General features: G+C 35.7%; 1 protein-coding gene across 3 annotated transcripts in view; it reads right to left on the bottom strand.

The window, feature by feature from the left end:
- Positions 1-22,679, bottom strand: part of PSME4 (proteasome activator subunit 4) — a 101,717-nt gene that overhangs the window by 37,531 nt on the left and 41,507 nt on the right. For all 3 annotated transcript variants that reach the window (XM_082426232.1, XM_082426233.1, XM_082426231.1), the window contains exons 5-20: positions 21,548-21,697; positions 20,135-20,198; positions 19,458-19,532; positions 18,143-18,265; positions 15,914-16,006; positions 14,881-15,146; positions 11,640-11,826; positions 10,870-10,959; positions 10,059-10,123; positions 6,650-6,800; positions 4,711-4,809; positions 4,421-4,490; positions 3,886-3,953; positions 2,690-2,905; positions 2,017-2,174; positions 363-458 (exon numbers count right to left, since the gene is read on the bottom strand). In XM_082426232.1, coding sequence (XP_082282358.1) covers positions 363-458; positions 2,017-2,174; positions 2,690-2,905; positions 3,886-3,953; positions 4,421-4,490; positions 4,711-4,809; positions 6,650-6,800; positions 10,059-10,123; positions 10,870-10,959; positions 11,640-11,826; positions 14,881-15,146; positions 15,914-16,006; positions 18,143-18,265; positions 19,458-19,532; positions 20,135-20,198; positions 21,548-21,697 — 1,971 coding nt within the window. The remainder of the gene's footprint in view (positions 1-362; positions 459-2,016; positions 2,175-2,689; positions 2,906-3,885; positions 3,954-4,420; positions 4,491-4,710; positions 4,810-6,649; positions 6,801-10,058; positions 10,124-10,869; positions 10,960-11,639; positions 11,827-14,880; positions 15,147-15,913; positions 16,007-18,142; positions 18,266-19,457; positions 19,533-20,134; positions 20,199-21,547; positions 21,698-22,679) is intronic.

Genomic DNA, 22,679 nt, shown 5'->3' with positions numbered 1-22,679 from the left:
ATCCTTACCATTGATTGCACACCAAAAAAAAAAAGGTGTTTTCCTTTCTTTTTTTAAAGAATTTATCTTAATTAACTCAGTAAACTAACAGATGAACTTAATATCTCTAAGTTGATATTTTAAAACTGATTAGCATTGAAAGTTATTCTATCCTGGTACCATATGAAAAATCTGAATAAAGCCCTAAAATTTATAGCTCTAAACTGTGCCTCAGGTGTTTTTGGCCTAACAATGACAAAAAGGTTAAAGTGATACAGAAACAACACCAATAACAGAACCAGTGACTCATTATGTGACTAAGTCTTAAAATATATGCCAAATGGCAAAAGAGCAAAATATGTAAAGTAGTTATTTTTACTTACAAGTTAGTAACTGGCTCTCCTTTCAATGGAGGTAGGAGGTTTCCTGAGCCAATTAAACAGTTGTGTACTATAGTCAGACTCTGTAGAACATCATCTCTAGAAAAAATAAAAAGCATTTTCATATTTGAGAAGACTCCAAATCCCTATTTAAGAAAAAGCCTTGTAGAGTTTAAGGTGAAGTAAAAAACTTTATCAAGTGGGAATATACAAAATTAAGGCATAGAAATGATGAATGTTTTCAGTTTACCCTCTTAATAGTACAAGGTAATTAAACAGATATTTACTGATAATATTAGACCTGCTTACATTTAAACAGGCTGTAAATAATCACAAGTAACAACAACTGATTGCCCTTTGTGAAGCAATTCTGAATTTAATTCCCTATTTACCCAAAGATCACAACCACTAACAAAAAGGGAAAACAGTATTACAGAAGATTTTCCCCTGTAGTCTGTCTTTTAAAATGCACTAGCTAGGGACTTCCCTGGCGGTCCCGTGGTTAGGATGCAGCGCTTTCATTGCCAAGGGCCCAGGTTCAATCCCTGGTTGGGGAACTAAGATCCCACAAGCCATGCTGTGTGGCCAAAAAAAACCAAAAAAAAAAACAAAAAAAAAGACTAGCTAAACATTTACTCCAAAAAGCAGTTCAGAGTACCACATAGCCAACATAAGTCAATCATACTTCTTCCTCCTCCAAGCCCATTCCTACTGGATTTGCTTATCAGAATTTCCTGTTATTTGACACAGAGTAATTTTCTTACTATGATTTTAGGAACTTTCAAAGATTCAAACTATAAAAGTCTAGTGGTCTCAAATAATTGTTTCGTGCTAAAGCTCTTTGGGGGAGAAACAATATCTTAGAGATATTTCTCTAAGTAATATTAATATCAATAGTATGAATTACTAAAAAGAAACAAGACGATAAAATCTAAGGCGAATCTAGAAAAACAGGCATTTCCTTACAAAGGGGGCATATTTACACACACTTCCCAAAAGACGCACAAGTGACACTGCTAAATGGAAGGCACTAAAAACAAACTAGAAAAAAACTCTGAGTTTTTCTATTTAAGATGTTTAAATATTATGACAAAATTTCTGTTATTAAACTATAAAATGGTTTTATATTATATTAATGTGATTAGAAAACCATTTAAATGTATTAAATGGTTTTCTGATCACATTTATGGCAGACATTCAAAACACACATTGAAAATGAATACATCAGGGACCTCCCTGGTGGCGCAGTGGTTAAGAATCCACCTGCCAATGCAGGGGACACAGGTTCAAACCCTGGTCCAGGAAGATCCCACATGCCGGGGAGCAACTAAGCCCATGCGCCACAACTACTGAGCCTGCACTCTAGAGCCCGCGAGCCACTACGGAAGTCCATGTGCCTAGAGCCCGTGCTCTGCAACAAGAGAAGCCACCGCAGTGAGAAGCCCACACACTGCAACGAAGACTAGCCCCCGCTCACCGCAACTAGAGAAAGCCCACGTGCAGCAACGAAGACCCAACACAGCCAAAAATAAATAAATTAATTTTTTTAAAAAAGAAAATGAATACATCAGATATGCCATTGAGAGAGGGAGAGGCACAAAAAGAATTTTTTAGTCTACAACCATATAACACTAACTGATTATAAAAGAAAACTAACCTAGACATTTCAAGTTCTCCATCCCCACAACGCTGGAGTTTGATGAGCTCAGGCTGAAGAAAAGAGTCCAACAGATAGAAGGCAAAAGCCACTTCTTCAGAAGAAGGAACATGCCACTGGATCCCCAAATTCCACAAGTCCCCTGGTTTACCCCAGTCCTAGAAAATAGCATTTAATTAGCAAGTTGAGAAGTTGGAAAAAAAACCCCAACATACAAACATACTTTAAAAGGCTTAAAAGAAACTGTATAGGTAATCCAAACCTAAGGCAGCAAATGCACAAAAAAAGGTATGAAGACATCATAGGAGTCTTTCATTATCACTCCTGAAAAAGGTCTCCCTGAAGAGCCACTCAAATATGAGTTTACTATAAGAGTAACAGTAAGTTTATGTAAGGCTATTGCATTCCACCCCCAAATTATATGGAACTATGGAGGTTAAATATGGCATTAAAAAGTCATTTCACATACAACCAGAAAAGAAGAAAACTAGAGCTAGATGAGAGCTACATCACACTTTCCAAGTTTAAAACATTCCAATAATAGTTTTAGTAATCTACGTTAAAAATAAAGAAGTGACACCTTAATACACAACAAGGAAAAAACCCGCACTTTGAATCCCTTAGAAAAATAACCCAATATATCCTGGAACCCTAAATTATTGAAAATGCTTGCCTTGATAGGAAAGTATTCAGAAGGAGGCTTGTCAAAGCCGCCTGGCACACTGCAGTATTCTGTAGGGTAGATAAGTGTAGTAGAACGAAGAAGGTGATGCAAAAGGTTACAAGACAGAGTGTAACCCTGCTTACAGGTTAAATGTAGGGTTCTTTGGAGAATCTTTACAAGGTGCTCCCTATAAAGAAGCAACTTCTTCCCATCCACTCGAGTAATCTAAAAAGAAAACAGTTAAAGATATTTTGGTTAAAAGATCAAGAATCGGGGCTTCCCTGGTGGCGCAGTGGTTGAGAATCTGCCTGCCAATGCAGGGGACACGGGTTCGAGCCCTGCTCTGGGAGGATCCCACATGCCGCGGAGCAACTAGGCCCGTGAGCCACAACTACTGAGCCTGCGCGTCTGGAGCCTGTGCTCCGCAACAAGAGAGGCCGCGATAATGAGAGGCCCGCGCACGGCGATGAAGAGTGGCCCCCGCTTGCCGCAACTAGAGAAAGCCCTCGCACAGAAACGAAGACCCAACACAGCCATAAATAAATAAGTAAATAAATAAATAAACCGAAAGTTTAAAAAAAAAAAAAAAAAAAGATCAAGAATCAACAATTAAAGTTAACTATGTTTGGCCATTAAAGTAGTCTAAAATAGTAACAGTGTTTCTTAAAATGACTTTAATTCATTTTAGGATTATCATTTTAATTATATTCTAACAATGAATTCTTTCTTAAGAACACATTCTTTCTCAAAACACATTTTCTGAGTTTAGGCTCTGAAGTGCCATTACATCCTTTTCAAGAGGCTATCTCCTTAAAGAGACAAAACTTACTTAAATGGATTTCTCTGTTCTTTGGTTTCTGAACTAACCCCTATAGGAAACTGAAGTTTGACTGATGGCCAAATTTAGCACGGGGTGGGGTGGGGGGGAAGATGCCAAATCTGATACACTTTTCAGTCAGAGTTACCCACAGTAGAATTAATCAGTAAAAAGTCAGGTAGAGCGTTGACCACGAAGTAGTCAACAGTTACCATACTCCTTTTATAATAAGAAAATGAGATTATCTGACTTTTTGTAGTCCCATAAAGACATTTTTCAAACTTATGACTTTACATGTTTTAAAGTTAATTTTTCAAAACAGGATAAATCCTAAGAGCAAGTCAACATTTTCAAAGAAATATTTTCTTATTCCAAAGATTTACAATACCTCAGACAAAAGTTGAAGATTCCATAGTAACTCCTTATCTAGCTCTTCTTCATTTAATACATCATCATCTAAAAATAGCAAAATAGTATCAGAGGAAAAAAAAACAAATATCCAATTAAATGCATCATTTAAAAGTATTTATATTTAATATTTCTAATAGCTGAGAAAAGTCTCTTTTATGAAGTTTTCTTTCTTTCTTCATTAAGCTGGACTTGCTCCAGAGGAGGTGAAAACCCAATTTTCAAGAAAATAAACACACCAACCAGGACGCCTGCCCCTACACATCTCACAAAATAACAGGTATTATGGCAACAGCTGAATGCTTCTTGTATGTATGAAAACATTAATGTAATAGAGTAAAATTTCTAAGCTACCTGTCAACCTGGATGATACCTTGTTTTGAGCAATTTTACCCCAAACTGTAAAATTAAAATACTGCATAGCTTAGAGAATCTGTTTCCATTAACAGAGTTGTAGACACTAAGAAAAAAATTTTCTGAAGTTACAAATACAGAATAATAACCTTAAGACTTACTCATTGTAAGTTGAGTTATAACACTGCAGCAGTGGGGAACAAACAGCTTCAAAGATTCCTCCGGGCAGCACTGAAAACATATTTGTATAAATAAGTTTTTTTGAAAGGCACAAATATTGAATAGTCACAAAGTATACACTAGCTCTATTTTCAGTGGCAAATAAGGGCTATAAGCAGCTACTGAAAGAAACGTGTATTTTAAGAATGACAAGCATGTCTAAAATAATTAACCACATAAAACTCGTGGCTATTGATTCATTAATTCATCAGTCCAGAAAACCCCAACTCACCTTTACTGCAGCACGGCACATGTCTGCCACCATGCGGCCTGCAACTCTTGTTTCAAATATATGTGAAATAGAAAAATTAAAAACCTTCTGTAGGGCCACCTATTAAAAGATAATGTAACAAATGAAAATGTCTAACCAGCACGTTTAAGAAAATTAAACATCTTTTGAAACACCAAAGAAAATGATACTCAGACTATACTAAAAATAACCAAGTAGGAAAAATTTAACCATCTGAATACATAAAGATTTGCTTAATAATGCTACATTCAGGTCTATGAATAACCTTTGCACAAAACCCTAATGTGAACAAAACATTTGCGGCACAAGATTTTATTTGCTGCAGAAATGCTAAGCACAAAACCAGAGCTGCTGGAAGCAAATGCTATTTAATTATCTTGTTGGCCAATCCAATATAACAGAGGGAATTTGGGGTAATACCTAATATTTACAGTTTGTCATTCTGACAACTACAAACTATATTTTTCTCTCCTCTAAAAGACGTGAAGCATTCTATTTAATTTTACAATCAAGTCACAGAATTTTAATTTAATTGCTGAATTAAAGAATTAGCTCTAAACATGGATTGACAATGCTGCAAATTATAAACAACTCCTTTCAAAAGGTTTTGGTTAAATAAGAGATTATTTATGTTGATTTCTTTATACTAACATAATCTTAGTAAATATTTCATGCAGGTGTAAGGCAGTTTAGCTTTTAACCAGGATAAACATTGAACAATGATAATCTCAGACAGAGAAAGTAGAAACAGAAATGGAAAGAGAGCAGTGGAATAGAAAATATGAAATAAAGACCATATTGTGTATAATAGGTATCGACTAATACTGAATAAGTGAATGTTCACAGAATGCCTTATGAGGACAAACTATTTCTCATTCATCATAGTTTGCCAGATTTTTATATTTGGGATTTAATTTCTATTATGTGATGGCATAAACAATTTTCAAAACTTTTCTCCCAAGTAGTATTTTACTGTAAATTTTAAACATACAGTCAATTCTTGTTATTTGTAGTAGTTATGCTCTATAAAATCACTGTGGGCACTGAATTAGCAAATACTGAACCATAGTTCTTAGGGGAAATACAGGATTAAGTTCCTATAAACCTCTGGTTACATTTTCATCAACTGATGGATATATGGATATATAATTTTGTTTATGTGTGGTTCTGTCTGAAGACACTTTAATATACATTGTTGATTCATTAACCTTGAACTCATAGCCAAAAGCACTGTAACTCATTTCTGAACGAAGCTTACCTAGAACATGTTAATATTTTCTACGTTAGGCCCAACACAACTATTTTCACTCACTAGACAGTGAGTGCATCAGCATTACTCTTGGGGGCCATTTTAAAAAGCAAAATCACCAAAAAGCACAAAAATGTGAAAGACCTGGCATTAAATAGATGAAAAAAGGACACTCGTTTACAGTATGAGAGCTAAAACAAGATGGCAGAGTGTCACCTTATTTGATTTCAGCTGCAAACACGCACAACTCAAAATTTTTGCCACTTTTAAAAGTTTGCACAAAAGCACTGCAAGTACCAATTTTGGGGTTACAAATAAATTTTAGCAAATACACTATGTTGAATTTGCAAATATAGAATCTGCAAATAATGAGGTTCAACTGTGTATCTTTTCCAAATTTTATTTTATTATTATTTTTTTTGGCCTCGCCACGCCATGAGGCACGCAGGATCTTTGTTCCCCACCAGGGATTGAACTTGTGCCTCCTGCAGTGGAAGTGCGGAGTCCTAACTACTGGACCGCCAGAGAATTCCCCATCTTTTTCAAATTTTAGTATGGAAAGAAAGGATAAGCTGGCATGATATGCATACAAAGTAACTTGAAGTTCAATTTTTAAAACATCAAATAAAACTACAAGTTGGAATTTAATTCTTTGCAGCAATGCACTCTTACCATAAATATTTCTTTGGAACATTGTGTGAGGATTGTACTAAACGTAGAAGACAGACCTAATTCGACCAAACTCTCCAAGTGAGTCATTTTCTCAGTTTCTGTCTCTTCTCTTGTTTGCTCCAATGTGCTACTTTCTATAAGTCCGAAGCATCTAAATATCCCAAAGAAAGTAAAATTTTAGCAACTAAAAACTGGCTTAACATTTTTTGTTGTTGATTAGATAAATCTATTGTCATGACTATGCAAGTGATAGCTACTTAATTTGTACATGGATCACAAACCAACTGTCCTTTTGTAACTTGAGAAGAAGCACCAGCCTTGCACAGTACTGGGTTGGCCAAAAAGTGCCTTCGGTTTTTAAGTAAAGATAAAAGACACATATTTCATTTTCATCAAGAACTTTACTGAACAATGTATTCACCCTTTTGTTCCACTACCTGCTGCCATTTTTCAGGCAACTTCATAATTCTGTCCTCCCAAAACTTTTTATCTTTTTGAGCAAAGAACTGTTCCAGATGCCTTTTACAGTCTTCCAGGGAACTGAAATTTTTTTCCACGAAGAGAATTTTGTAAAGACCGAAATAAATCCGAAGGTGCTATGTCTGGTGAATACAGCGGATGAATCAGGACTTCCCAGCCAGGGACTTCCCTGGTGGTCCAGTGGCTAAGACTCTGCACTCCCAATGCAGGGAGCCCAGGTTCGATCCCTGGTCAGGGAACTAGATCCCACATGCCACAACTAAGAGTTCGCATGCAGCAGCTAAGAGTTCACATGTCGCAACTAAAGATCCTGCATGCCACAATTAAGATCCCACACGCCACAACTAAGATCCCACACGCCACAACTAAGACCCAGTGCAGCCAAATAAATAAATAAATAAATAAATAAATATTTTTTAAAAAAAGAACTTCCCAGCCAAGCTGTAACAGTTTTTTTGTTTGTTGGTTTATTTTTTAATTTTTGGCTGCATTGGGTCTTCGTTACTGTGTGCAGACTTTCTCTAGTTGTGGCGACCAGGGGCTACTCTTCCTTGCAGTGCGCAGGCTTCTCATTGCGGTGGCTTCTCTTGTTGCGGAGCACGGGCTCCAGGTGCACGGGCTTCAGTAGCTGTGACCTGCGGGCTCTAGAGCTCAGGCTCAGCAGTTGTGGCGCACAGGCTTAGCTGCTCTGTGGCAGGTGGGATCCTCCCTGGACCAGGGCTCAAACCCGTGTCCCCTGCATTGGCAGGCGGATTCTTAACCACTGCGCCACCAGGGAAGTCCCTTTAACAGTTTTTGCCTGGTCATCAAAGAAACATGAAGTCTTGCGTTATCCTGATGGAAGATTATGCATTTTCTTTTGACTAATTCTGGACACTTTTTGTCGAGTGCTGCTTTCAGTTGGTCTAATTGGGAGCAGTACTTGTTGGAATTAATCGTTTGGTTTCCGGAAGGAGCTCATAATAGAGGACTCCCTTCCAATCCCACCATATACACAACATCACCTTCTCTGGATGAAGACCAGCCTTTGGTGTGGTTGGTGGTGGTTCATTTCGCTTGCCCCACGATCTCTTCCATTCCACATTGTTGTACAGTATCCACTTTTCATCGTCCATCACAATTTGTTTTAAAAGTGGAACGTTTTCATTACATTTAAGTAGAGAATCCCATGTGAAAATATGGTCAAGAAGGTTTTTTTCGCTTAACTTATGTGGAACCCAAACATCAAAGTGATGAACACAACCGAGCTGATGCAAATGATTTTCAACACTTGTTTTGGATATTTTGAGTATGTCGGCTATCTCCCGTGTGGTATAACGTTGACTGTTCTCAATTAATGTCTCGATTTGACTGCTATCAACTTCAACTGGTCTACCCAACCGTGGAGCACTGTCCAGTGAGAAATCTCCAGCATGAAACTTCGCAAACCACTTTTTTTCAAAAATTTTTTTAAATTGGAGTATAATTGCTTTACAATGTTGTGTTAGTTTCTGCTGTACAATGAAGTGAATCAGCTATATGTATACATATATCCCCATATCCCCTCCCTCTTGGACCCCCACCCCCACCCCCACATCCCACCCATCTAGGTTGTCACAGAGCACCAAGCTGAGCTCAGCATGTTCCCACTAGCTATCTATTTTACTCGTGGTAATGTATATACATCAATCCTAATCTCCCAATTCGTCCCACCCTCCCCTTCCTGCCCTGTGTCCACCTGTTCGTTCTCTACATCTGCATCTCTATTCCTGCCCTGCAAATAAGCTCATCTGTACCATTTTTCTAGATTCCACATATATGCGTTAATATACAATATTTGTTTTTCTCTTTCTGGCTTACTTCACTCTAGACTCTAGGTCCATCCACGTCTCTACAAATGACCCAATTTCGTTCCTTTTTATGGCTGAGTGATATTCCATTGTATATATGTGCCACATCTTCTTTATCCATTCATCTGTCATTGGACATTTAGGTTGTTTCCATTTGCTATTGCAAATAGTGCTGCAATGAACACTGGGGAACATGTGTCCCTTTGAATTATGGTTTTCTCAGGGTACATGCCCAGTAGTGGGATTGCTGGGTCGTATGGTAGTTCTATTTTTAGTTTTTTAAGGAACCTCCATACTGTTCTCCACAGTGGCTGTAACAATTTACATTCCCACTAACAGTGCAAGAGGGTTCCATTTTCTCCACACCTTCTCCAGCATTTATTGTTTGATGATGGCCATTCTGACTGGTGTGAGGTGATCCCTCATTGTAGTTTTGATTTGCATTTCTCTAATAATTAGAGATGTCGAGCATCCTTTCATGTGCCCCTTGGCTATCTGTATGTCCTCCTTGGAGAGGTGTCTATTTAGGTCTTCCACCCATTTTCTGATTGGGTTGTAATTGATTTTTTGATATTGAGCTCCATGAGCTGTTTGTATATTTTGGAGATTAATCCTTTGTCTGTTGCTTCGTTTGCAAAGATTTTCTCCCATTCTGAGGGCTGTCTTTTTGTCTTTGCAAACTACTTTTGACATGTTCGATCAGTCACAGCACCTTCTCCATATACTGCACAAATCTTTTTGCATTTCAGTTGTGTTTTTACCTTTCTTGAAATAATAAAGCATAATATGCCAAAAATGTTGCTTTCTTCTTCCACCTTCAATATTAAAATGGCTACATAAAAATTCACCAATTTTTGATAAGTCTTTTTCTAAATGCACCCCAATATGACAGTTGTCACATACAATCTAACAAAATTGTTTCGAATGAAGTGAAAAGACAACTAAGTACTACTAGAGCCATCTTATGGAAAAAAACAAACCTTTGGGCCAACCCAATAATTAAATACAGGTTGCAATGCAGAACGAGGCTAAAGTTGCTGGGACAGCACATCACTATTTTTGAATGTCAGATAAAGGGGATATCTGGGGTACTTGCTCACCTGTCCATAAACTGTAAGACGAAATCCTCAAATTCAGCTGTGGCAGAACAAAGTTCTCGCTCCACCTGTAACATGTCAACGTGGAGAAAATTTTAGAATAGTCTTTGATTTTTTTCTCTGAACAAAACTCAATTATAGTCTACAAAATGTCTCTAACACTGCATTATTACATTGAGCGCTGTGAGAAACAGCACCATAGTCCCGTATCAATTTAGAATAACTCATCTACTTTCCAGGAACCAAAATAAGAAGTAATTAACATATTCTGTAAGGGCCAAAAACAGAAGTCAGGCAGCCATTTTTTAAAAAATCAATAACAGTTTTCAAACTGCTGGTGTATGTGTAAAGGATTATCTCTCACTACTTAAACATCTAAATGCCAAAAGTCAGGTAGTAACATACTTGTAATAAAGAAAATTGTTCTAAAAAAAACCAGACAGTAATGAAGAAAATTTCTCTTCATTAGATGCCAATCCCCTTAACAGATTTATTCCTAACATAAGATGGAAAAAGAAAATGCCACCACCTTTGCTTAGCAAAACATTAAAAAGTGACAAAACACTGAAATACACCTTGACATGTCACTTGTTTACTAAAATAGCCTATTTTTGACCACCCCCTTTGGTGGGTGCTCTGCAGATTATTTTATCAATGATGACCTCCATTTATATCGTTCTAGTCACAAAACAGTAATTTTAACTTATGAGCACCTCTGCAAGGTTGCTTTTAAACTATCAAATATTACTATGCATATACAGTAAGAATCAGAGCTCAGCTAACCAATCCTTTTACAACCAGAAAGCAGCCTTACTTCTGTGAGGTCATTTCTTTCTTGTAGTACAGATGAACAATCTACTAAAGGCACCAGAGTGGAAAATGTTGCTATAAATTGGAATGTGATCTATGGGAAGATACAAAAGATCTAATATTAATTACATAACTCTAGTTCCAAAATACACGTATACCATAAGCTACAATAAAGTACCAAATAAATTATTCTGAGGGAAATCCAACAACCATTTTTCTGAAAGTTTATTAGGTTTAAGCACAAAGTTCTGCAATCTTTTGTCACTGAGAAGTTACTGTGCCTCCCACCAAAAATATAACATTAGCTAAGAGTAAATAGAAAATGCTCATGCAGAAGCTAGAGACCAGGGAAGAGGGAAGGTGAACAATATTCTAAGTCAGAAGGTGTGTGTATAAGGGGAATCTGGCATTTCACACCCAGTAATTTTTCTCATGTTCCTTGTGACAAGTGCAGACAAACGGAAGTGCAAGTGATCAAATGCTATCATTTTTAATGTATCTGCTTAAGGAAGATAGGAGATACATAATGAGCTTTAAAACACCATATGATCATAAATGCACACAGGTTATGGGAAATTACTTACTAAGGAAGACCTTACATAGATCAACTAACTGTCCACAGATCTAAACTTGGGCATCTACAGATATAACTCTGCTACCATTAACAAATTTTACACTTTACTATGTTCTAAAGAATATTTGAAGAAAAAGTAATAGGATATCCATTTACACAATTATAACTTAGATACAAAACAGAATCATAAATATGCTCACCATGCATTTACTAAAGTCATTTGGATCCACCCCAGGCAATGCTCTCATCAACAGAGGTAGCATGTGTGTTGGACCTTCAGGAAACCACTTGCCCCCTGATACCAAACTGCGGGCTACTCCAATTACACAACTTAACGTAGCTGTGAGCTGGTGAGGTTCTGTTAAAGTCTCTAGTGCAGGATATGTTCTACAGTTTGAAAACAGAATTTTAAAAATTTTCCAACACAGATAAACATACATAACACATTAAACATACTAAATTCATAAACTGCATTTTGGATTAAAGGTTGGTAGCTGGCACAGTATTCTGAGTGAATATTTGCTCTCAAAGTGAACAGAATCACACAAATAAAGGAAAGGTACATGTTTCCCCAACTCCCTGCCACCTTACCACCTTCCTCCATGCCAATTCCACACTGAAAAGTAACATTAGCTGGTAGATTTTTGCATTCTTTCAGCATCTTAATCCGTTTCCACATTCCAATAAGACTGCATCTAATCTAACTGTCAGCAATTATTAGAATTCAGGAATAACAAGTTACAACTACTCCATGCTTCCCCTTTACGGGAAAAAATAATCTTACTAAAATGCAGAAGGGTCTATTTTATACTTTTAAAAAGACTGTATTTTAAAGTTGGAAATCAGCTATCAGAAACATAAGAGAATATGCCTGAGACTAGAGTGAATAAAACGGGGAATAAGACAAACGCAATCTTTGATCACTAAGTAAGTATTTACGAGCCAAGAACACTCACTCCATGGCTCAGTGATTTCACTTTTGAGAATCTATCCTATAGGGGAAAAAAAATCCAAAATATAGTCAGTTTAAATTCCTCTTATACAGAAAAGGTAAATAATAAGGAAATTTAATTATAAATAAGTAGGAAAAAAGAAGGATTTCTAACTAGGATTAAAAAAAAAAAATCAAACCTATGCTTATGTTAAAAGATGAATGAAACAAACCAAAAACTCTTTAGCAGAGGCTGTCTTCAGGAGATGCAAAACTAAGTGCCTAAAATTTTTTTTCTACATTTTTACTTTTAAAAGACTTTTGCTTGGGGACTTCCCTGGTGGTCCAGCAATTAAGACTCTGTGCTCCCAATGCAGGGGGCCCGGGTTTGATCCCTGGTCAGGGAACTAGATCCTGCATGCTGCAACTAAGAGCCCGCATGCCTCAACTAAAAAGAGCCTGCATGCCACAACGAAGATAACGTGTGCTGCAACTAAAAAGACCCCACGTGGCCACATAAATAAATATTTTTTTTTTTAAAAAAAAGACTTTTGCTTGGAAATTCCCTGGCAGTCCAGTGGTTAGGACTCGGCACTTTCACTGCCATGACCCAGGTTCAATCCCCAATCGGGGAACTAAGATCCTGCAAGCCGTGCAATGCGGCCAAAAAAGAAGAAAAAGAAAAAAAAAAACCCGTCAAAAAAGGTGGCGATGCCACTTCTAAACAGGACAAAATTACAACTGAGTCTCAAAAAATGTCATTGTATTGACAATTTTGTTAATTAAATATTTATCTTGGCCAAGCATACATCACAGAATATGCTGGTATTAAATTTGTCCAAAATTTGAGAACTAAAGAAAAATGTGATGGATAATTGTATTTGTATTTATAAGCTTTGTTCCTTCTACTAAAAACTTATCTCACCAGTCATAATTCATCAGCTGGAAAACATTAAAATAAGGCAAAACAAAGGGAAAGTAAAGAAACACCAAAACACCTCAGAGTTCAAAAATTTAACTATGCAAACAACAGAAGTCCCCCTTTAGAGGCAAGTCTCTTCTCTCCAAAGAGCATCAAGGGACCTGCCACTGACTGATAGCTTCTGCTACCACGTGGAGGTCAAGTAGCAAAGAACACTGAAGGCTGAAGACAGAGTAGAAACTGCCTAACTTCCCCATTCCATTTCCTAATTAAGTTGTACATGCTGGAAGTTTCAAGGCCCCAAGATGTATACATAAAAAAACAGGGGAAGTTGGGAAAGTGAAGTACAACTTAAATAGTTATGGCAGGGCTTCCCTGGTGGCGCAGTGGTTGAGAATCTGCCTGCTAATGCAGGGAACACGGGTTCAAGCCCTGGTCTGGGAAGATCCCACATGCCACGGAGCAACTAAGCCCGTGAGCCACAACTGCTGAGCCTGCGTGTCTGGAGCCTGTGCTCCGCAACAAGAGAGGCCACGATAGTGAGAGGCCTGCGCACCGCGATGAAGAGTGACTCCCACTTGCCGCAACTAGAGAAAGCCCTCGCACAGAAACGAAGGCCCAACACAACCAAAAATAAATAAATAAATTAATTAATTAATTAAAAAAAATAGTTATGGCAAAGAGACAGGGCAAGATAGTACAAGCAACTCAAATTACAAATAATGGAGCCCCATTTTGGTGAAGATCTTTAACAGGATACCCTTTGCCAAGTAAATGTCACCAATCTTCCTGTCTCAACAGTTAGTCAGAAAATAAGCTGTCATCTGCATTCTGCCAGTAAGGACCTTGGACAAATCTGAGTTTTAAGAAACTCAAACAGTTAGATCCTTCTGGGCTCCAAAATATAACATTCTTCTTCTACTTTTGACAAAGCCATTTAGAGAGGAATCATAAAGCTAAAGTTCAGGGAGCAAAGGAATGAATAACAGAACGCTTAAGCAATCTGCTCCTGAACACTCAAGACAACTCAGAGTGGCTCTCTCCTACAAAGCACACCAGGCCTATATTGTGACAGTGATGAGGCAAGTGGAGAACTACTTTTGTTACTATTTCAACATGCAAAACAACGAATGCAGTAAAATCAACACTGTGGAAATAATACACACAAGGTTATACAATATATGAAAATAATAAATGTAACCAAATTTTCTTCTCTATCATTGAGCCTGAGAAATAGAAATGCAAAATCACATTCACTGCCATGTTCTCAATATTTAGTGACACTCACATTTTGTGAAAAAACAGCCAGAGCTTTATTTATGAGCAAAAACTTGAGTAGCTAAAATGTGCAAATAATTCAAAATATTTTATTTTATCCATTTCATATCAATTTTCTTTTCTCTCCAATAAACCTTTATCAAGTTACCAATCATTAGGTTATAATGTCTTGTCTCCTCTAGGGACAGGAATAAGCACAAAGATAGCAAAACAGAAGCCACAGAAAAGAAAAGAAAGCCAAGCACAAGAGTATAGAGAATAACAGTAGCCACAGCTGAGGCTTCAACGAAACAAGTAAAGCTATACTTACCTTTCAAGTACAGGGGGTATTACTAACTCCGGTCTCATAAGTGCAAGATTCTGCAGAGCCTGGGCTGCTTCTAAACTACCAGTTTTGCTAAACATAGCCAAGAGGACAGGTTGAATAATGCATTGTACAAAGTCTGTAACATCTTGATCAGTAAGCTTATGGCTATCAGGCACAGGAGTTAACCAAGAAGGCTTCTTGTATCTTTCACGATGTAATCTTCTAACAACACTGTTTGGCAACCGCTGAAGTAGTTTCATTAACTTGTTCTGGGGACACAGAAGCAGAAAGTCCTAGGTAGATTCTAGTTCCCCTATAGATATGCATAGCTCCTCTCTACCCTCCCAAGTAAAGATTTTTAAAATAACAGCTTGTATAATCTTTCTTTTTTTGACTACAACCTTTTTATTTTTTTATTTTTAAAATTTTATTGAAGTATAGTTGATTTACAATGTTGTGTTAATTTCTGCTGTACAGCAAAGTGACTCAGTTATACATATATATATTCTTTTTCACATTCTTTTCCATTGTGGTTTTCACCGGACATTGCAGTTCCCTGTGCTATACAGTAGGACCTTGCTGTTTAACAGCTTGTATAATCTTATTACAAAGACCTGTATGGCCTAACTAGATAGAATAAAATACTCTTACCAATTAATCACTGATAATAATTAATAAAGATGTGTTTCAAATTTCAGTTTTAATTTCTAGCACCACATGAATCTTCCATTACATGAAAAGCCATTTTAACCAGGCAACTTAAAAACAAACAAACAAAAACACTAACATGATAAAACTGAAAAGATGATTCCATGGTTTTGTGGCATTTTGTTACCAGTTACCACACTAGTATTATCTTTATTTCTATATGTTCTATGAACACAGTAACTTAATGTAAACTTGATCACTGATATACAGCCAAATCTTAGACAAAGGACAGAAAATGTATCATAGGTTAAACAATAGGCAATAGTTACATGTGACCATATCTTAAAAAATTCCAAACCCTAAGAGTAAAAAAATGAACATTACTCACCAGCCAGCGGCCATTATTTGAAGGATGGTAAAAAGATGTGATGCTGTTAAACAAACCAGCCAAATGTTTTTGCACTAGCTTACTTGGTCCACCCTGTTCAGATAAAAGAGCAAAACTATTAGTACCCACGTTATCTGTAAAATTGAAGGGGTTAACAGGCTCAGGCCTATATACAGATCTCTTAATGTGGTTCATATTCATCCTGCTGGCAAAAATCAATTCTACCTCTAAATAAAAGTCAAAAACAATTCCCGGATGAACTTCATACAATTCAATTCAAGACAGTCTACTAAAAATAAGGGCAAAAAAATAAATAAATAAATAAAATAAAAATAAGGGCAACTTACTGAAACCAAATCAGAAAATGGAAAAGGTACCTTTCAATTTAGAATAACAGTATCTTTTACTCTTTGCAGTTAAATAATTTTTCTCACTAAGATTACCATATTACAATAACCAAGTGTGGCAACATTAAGCATAAAAAGCTTTCCTTAAAAGATTCAAGAAGTGAAGAAGTTCTCACAGCAGGAAATAAGGAGGTGAGAGTTACATAAATGCATTCAAATATTTTATTATTACTTCTAAATGTTTCAAGTGATTAGACCTGTTATATGTGACCATATTGTGATTCAAAAAAGAAAAAAAAAATTTTCCCTTAATCTGTTACCAAAACAGCCAACCAAACAACAATAGAACCTGGGCTGCAGGACAGGGTGGGGTGGGGCGGGGGCGCAGGCGGCAGCAATGAGGAAAAGGCTGGCAATCGTCTTATCAAGTTGAACCACGCTGGGAATAAAGGACTACAACTTGGCCTTGAAACCTCCTACCTGTCTCAAGATGATCTTCTTTCAAGAAACAGCACAGATTTATAATGCATGCAAATGTCAAATCACTGTGTTGTATACCCGAAACTAACATAGCATTATATGTCAATTATATTTCAAGTAAAAAAAGAATCAGCACAGACCTAAGGCAGAATATCGAGTTACATAAGGAACATGTCTTTCTGCTGAAATAAAATCCACATTCACGTTTCCCAATTTAGTACAGGGCAACTACTGAGAACATAATTCCATAGCAAAATACCAACAAAATTTCCAAAATTCTAACATAATAATTAGCACTGTTGATTTTAAAATTATATTAAATATTCATATTTAACACAAAATGAAACTGCCAATGAGAACAACTGTGTGAGAAACAGCAACATTAAAATAAGGCTGATACCAATCACTATCTAATTCTGTGTCTCCTAAAAAACAAGTTCCAACTCATTGCTTATGTAAAATACTAAATATCCGTATGTTTTTGCTGTTGTTTAATATCAGAAAGAAAATGGGATTTTCCCTCTGTTTAATAAAATAACAAAAAAAAAAAAAAAGAAAGAGGAGCTTGAAATTTTCTTTTCTTTTAATCTTACAATGAAATTTAAGAGCTAAACTTCTCACAACCATTCTGTCTTTTTGACAGAAACAGCCAACCGAGCAGTACAACCTGGGAGAAAATAGCAAACACAGAACAGTATCAAATATCAAATACAGAATAATTCAAAAAGGAGATAACTGTAGAGGCAATATGAATGACAATTCAGAAAATTACAGTATAAAGTTGTTTTAATACTCTTATTTGGAAGATGACAGTCACTAAAATAATCCTTCATACTTCTCCCTTCACTAAGATTACTTGGTCAATAAGCTTTGTGTTCAATATGATGTTTTATGTGAACACTAACAATAAATGCACTAATATTGAGCATATGCAGAACCCTGAGTTCAAATCTCACCTTTATCATTATCAATTTGACTTGGGAAAGTTCTTTTACCCATGACTCTGGTTCTTGGTCTGTAAAACTACTACAGACATTCTGAATCTCTTAAAACTCTGCTTCTCCACCCCCCCAAATTAAACTATAATTGACCTATAGCACTGTTAGTTCCGGTGTATTACATAGTGATTCCATATTTCTATATATCACAAAATGATCACAATAATCAAAACTCTGAACTTCTGACCCTTACTTTTAAGGTCCATTACTTAAGGAGATTTATAAATGGTACATTATGACTACATTCTGAGTCTGAGAAACATAAGCTTACTCCATCAGAAATATCCAAGAATCAAGTGACCAACTAAGCCACTAATCTAGAATTATGTGATTATGTAGAATTTTTGTGTGGTTACCACAAAATTTACATAAACCATATAAACCAAAGATAATGTATTACAAACCATCATGGCGGTGATCCATATTACAGCATGTCCTATATCATAAGCATTTGTTAAAAATCTTGGGACTAACACTTGACTGCTTCCCACTGGGAGGTTCAGGCTTCTCAGAATTCTTGTAAATATCTTTAAAAAGAAAAAAAAAAAAGAATTAATAATAAATACTTACAGGTATCAAATAACTCATTAAATAACCTAAGTGTTACATATTAGTGTTACTATATTGAATATATATTCTCATTTGATTGGTTTTTAAGCAAAATGACATACTGTTTAGTAATTTGCTTTATTCCTTAGGAATTTCATATAAATATCTGTACACTTTCTTTAATGACACTCTGAGGTCACAGGCATGTGACTATGAAGCACCCATATCCATGTATTCCAAAATTGGCAAATGAGACTTAAACATAAAAAGGCAAAATGTAGGTAACTGTAGTTCAATGTGAAATATTTTGACTACTTTCTGCCTCCCTAAACGCACATAAAATTATTTTTCCTATGCTCTCATTCCAAGCCAAGGATGCACAAAACACAAATATCTTCTGGCTGATTACTCTCCCTCTCAAAATTTTACCATTGACTTTACCCCCTAAGAATCTGCATTTTAATCTGTCATTTAATAACTGTATTTTAATATAATTAGATTTATTTTTTAAATCTGTCGTTAAATATGTCAGATATGGCGGGGCTAAAGATTGGGGAAATTTACTTTTCCTTCTTAGTTTCTATTGGCCAGCAACAGAGAAAGACAGCACAAGCAAAGGCAATCAGAGCATATGCCTTCTGCTGTTCCCCAGCTCTGCTCTACTGTCAGTGTGCACATCAGAACAACCCGGATGCCCCACAACAGCCTTCTTGAAGCTCCACAGATGATTCTACTGCAGGTGAAACGACACCGAATATGCAATACTGCACCTAGAGACATTTTCTAGCTTTACTTACTCTAGGAAAGTATACAATGTGATTTTAAAAGCGGGGAACACTCTAGAAGAACAATCAAATACAGTACACAAAATTCATTGGAAGGGATGAATGTATGACACCCTGAATAATAATGTTAGTACTTTCTAAATTACTTCCTCTGAAACTTATAGTTCATGTCCTGCATAGGTAAGACAAAATAATCAAACATTTATGATAGCTTGATATGATCCAATTACTTTTTGAAAATAAACGATCCTTTAAATTACTTATGTTTTTACTAACAGTCAAAAAATATTTTATGTGGTGCTAGAAATAAGAATACAAAACACACTTCTTAAAGACATAAAGATGATGTCAGTGCTATTGTATATGTTCAAATGTTCTTAATTACCTTTGGTACATAAGGATCCCAATCTATGTACCCTATGTTATCTGTAGCCAATCGAGCAAAGAGATTTACTAGTTGCTGAAAGTAAACCAAAAAAAAGACAGTTAATACATTTGTTGTTTTTAAGGGTCACAGTCACACCCCTTATCCATTTATTCTTTTCAGAACAATCACTATGGGCACAACTGAATTTAATATTTGATTTATGACTCAGTTTTTTCAAATCTCCAAATTTAAGTTCTGATTCTCGTCACCCATTTAAAAATCAGTTGCAGTTGAAATGCTTATTAAAAAAGGGAAATGACAAAGCATCATCCACAGTGCAAAGAGAAAAATAAGTTTTAATCAAACACACATGTAGAAAACATCCACCAGGTGTCCAGCGCCATGCGAGTAAGGGTACAAAAGGAAATAAACAACAGAGTTTTACTCTTCATGCATTTCACAGTACAAGTATATACTTTCAGATATTGATAAAACCAAAATAAAGAATATTTTGAAAATAAAGAATATAACCAAAATGAATATTCTACTTCTCTTAGAATACAGCAAATAAAATTCTAAAAAACTGACTACAACACTGCTAATAGCCAATTCTAAAGAACTGAAGTCACTTATCAAATGATCCAATATATTTACTTCCAAACTAAAAAGTATATAAGAAAAAATGGGATACTCACCCCCTCCCACTGTGGGAGATTTTGCACTGAAACCCAAAGGCCAATTAATTCATCAAACCAAAGTCTGAAGAAGAAAAATGTTGTTATGAATAGCAAGTGATTTATAGCAAGTGGTTCAAAGCCAGGTATCCTTTGTATTTTTTTAATCTATTATTCTTACTGATAACTACACAACCTAGAAAAAATAATACTGAAAGTTACAAACTTAACGGAAAAAGAACTACTTTTGTCTGAATATTCCCCTTTCAATTTATTTATGCTAAAAAGAATAATCTCATCAAATTTCTACTTCATTGTTAAATAATTGTCTACCCCTATCTAACACTGTTTACAAGTTTCTCCTTCCTCTCCCTACCTTTTTGCTTTAATGCTTTCCCATTACTACCTGTTCCTGCAACTCTCCCTTACTCTCTTTTAACAGGCCAACTAGTAATTACACCATTAACTAGCACTACAGTAAATGCTCCATAAAAGAAATGAGCCACAAAGTGTTAGGAGCAATTAAATTATAGTGGTGGAAACTCTCAACTTAAAGAAACATTGGATTGGCCAAAAAGTAACATCTTACAGAAAAACCCGAATGAACTTTTTGGCCAACCCAATAGAAGAGAATACAGGGGCAAGAAAACATCTGAATATTATTAACCAATCTTTACAAATGTCAAAGAAATTACAAGTTTTTAATTAAAATTAAAATTTCATAAACATACAGCTAGATACAAAATTTCTGATTTGACTGAAATAAAAGATTTGACATCTCACTATAGAAAACATGCTGGGGGAGTGGGAGGGCTAAGCATGAACCCATAATATACTGATAATTACTATGATCCTTCCAGTCTTGTCTTCATACCTTTTACTTTTTTCATAAAAGTACAATCTAAATATTTTCATTCTTGGGTTTATGATATACCTGTAGTCATCCAAGAAAAAAACAGTTCTTAAAAACAGTGAAAAGACTAGAACAAGTTAAAAAAAAAAAAAAAAAAGACCAAAGAAAAACTATGCTACACATGATGAGGGTTAAAACCAAGGTTTAGAAAAACACTTTTCCCTTCTCTAAACTCTATGCAATTTAACATTTCCACCACTGCCTACTTATTGAAATTTTCAACCCCTTTTTGTACTTATTATTCTTTCTCTCCCAATATCTTAAAGCCCACATCTTACTTGGCTTGACATACAAGCATTATTCTCTCTTTATTTGCAATCCTATATTTAACTGTTTTAGCCTTCACACACACACTTCAAGTATAAGAAACATAATGGTTGAGTTGATAAATTTTTTACTTATTATTGCTTTAATAGTTTGCACATGTATATACATACATACATATATATATGTGTGTATATATATGCATGTATTCCCTACTATATTCTAGAATTTGTCAAGATATATATATATATACTTACTTAAAACCTTTATGATGAAGTTCTGGAGAAAGGGAGGTAGGAAGAAATATTTCAAAATAAGTGATGGCCTTTTGCATCGTTACATCAAAAGGGCACATTAATGGCCGCCATTCTTCTAGCATCTCAGCTGTGGCATCTGCTGGAAAATACCTAATAAAGAAGGTTTTCATGTATCTGATCGTTGGCTAAACGCTCTACATCATTATATGACTGACAAAAAAGGAGGAGAAGGCAAAGATATTCATGAGATAATATCACACACTACCAATGTGTGTGATATTACCAACAAGAAACACACATTTTTACAACTCTAAAATAAACAGCCTATCACACTTAGATAAGATAAATTTTCTTGTCTATGGACTTGAGAAAATGTTATTGAGTTGGCCAAAGAGTTCGTTCAGGTTTTTCTGTAAGATGGCTGAACAAACTTTCTGGCCAACCCAACATAAAGTTGATAATCCTCAGATACAATACAAAGTCATTCAAATCACCTACAAACTTAAACATGATTGTTGTATTTTTTCATCCTATGTGCTGTGTAATAGCAATAGAAAAAAAAAAGTCTTGTCATAGGGAATCCAGTCTATATAAGAAATGTATATCAGCAAAGTGAGCAAGAGAACATCAGCCCAGGAACCTCTAGGCACCTTAGGAACAAACCATTTACCCTCATTGGACCAGAGGTTCCCAGGTTGATGTTCTCTTTCTCACTTTGCTGATTATACATTTCTTCCTATATACAAGAGAGGATTGGGCTAGATGATCGAGTCCTACAGGCTCTAACATTGTAAAATTCTATGAAATGGACAGGAGCATCCCTGGGATATAGAAGATTTAGAAAAATAAAATCTGAAGTGTGCAGACACACACAAAATGAAGGTAAATGGATAAGGAGGACCCATTATCCATTTGGGTATGGAATGGATACCCAAATGGGTAGGCAACTGGGGTTTAAAATAATGAAAAGCATATGAAAATTTATGATTTGGGTATGGCCCAAAAAGTTAGTAAACCCTTTCAAATATACTTGGAGGTTTGGCCTATACATCATATTATTAATCTTATTATATCTTTATACATCTGTGTTATTAGAATCACACTTCATTCCTTTATGTGAAAAATAAAATTA

This window comes from Balaenoptera physalus (assembly GCF_965194825.1).
Source record: "Balaenoptera physalus genome assembly, chromosome: 15".
NCBI lineage: Eukaryota > Metazoa > Chordata > Mammalia > Artiodactyla > Balaenopteridae > Balaenoptera > Balaenoptera physalus.
Note: the sequence above shows the minus strand (reverse complement) of the source record. Positions and strands in the feature narration are given on the sequence as shown.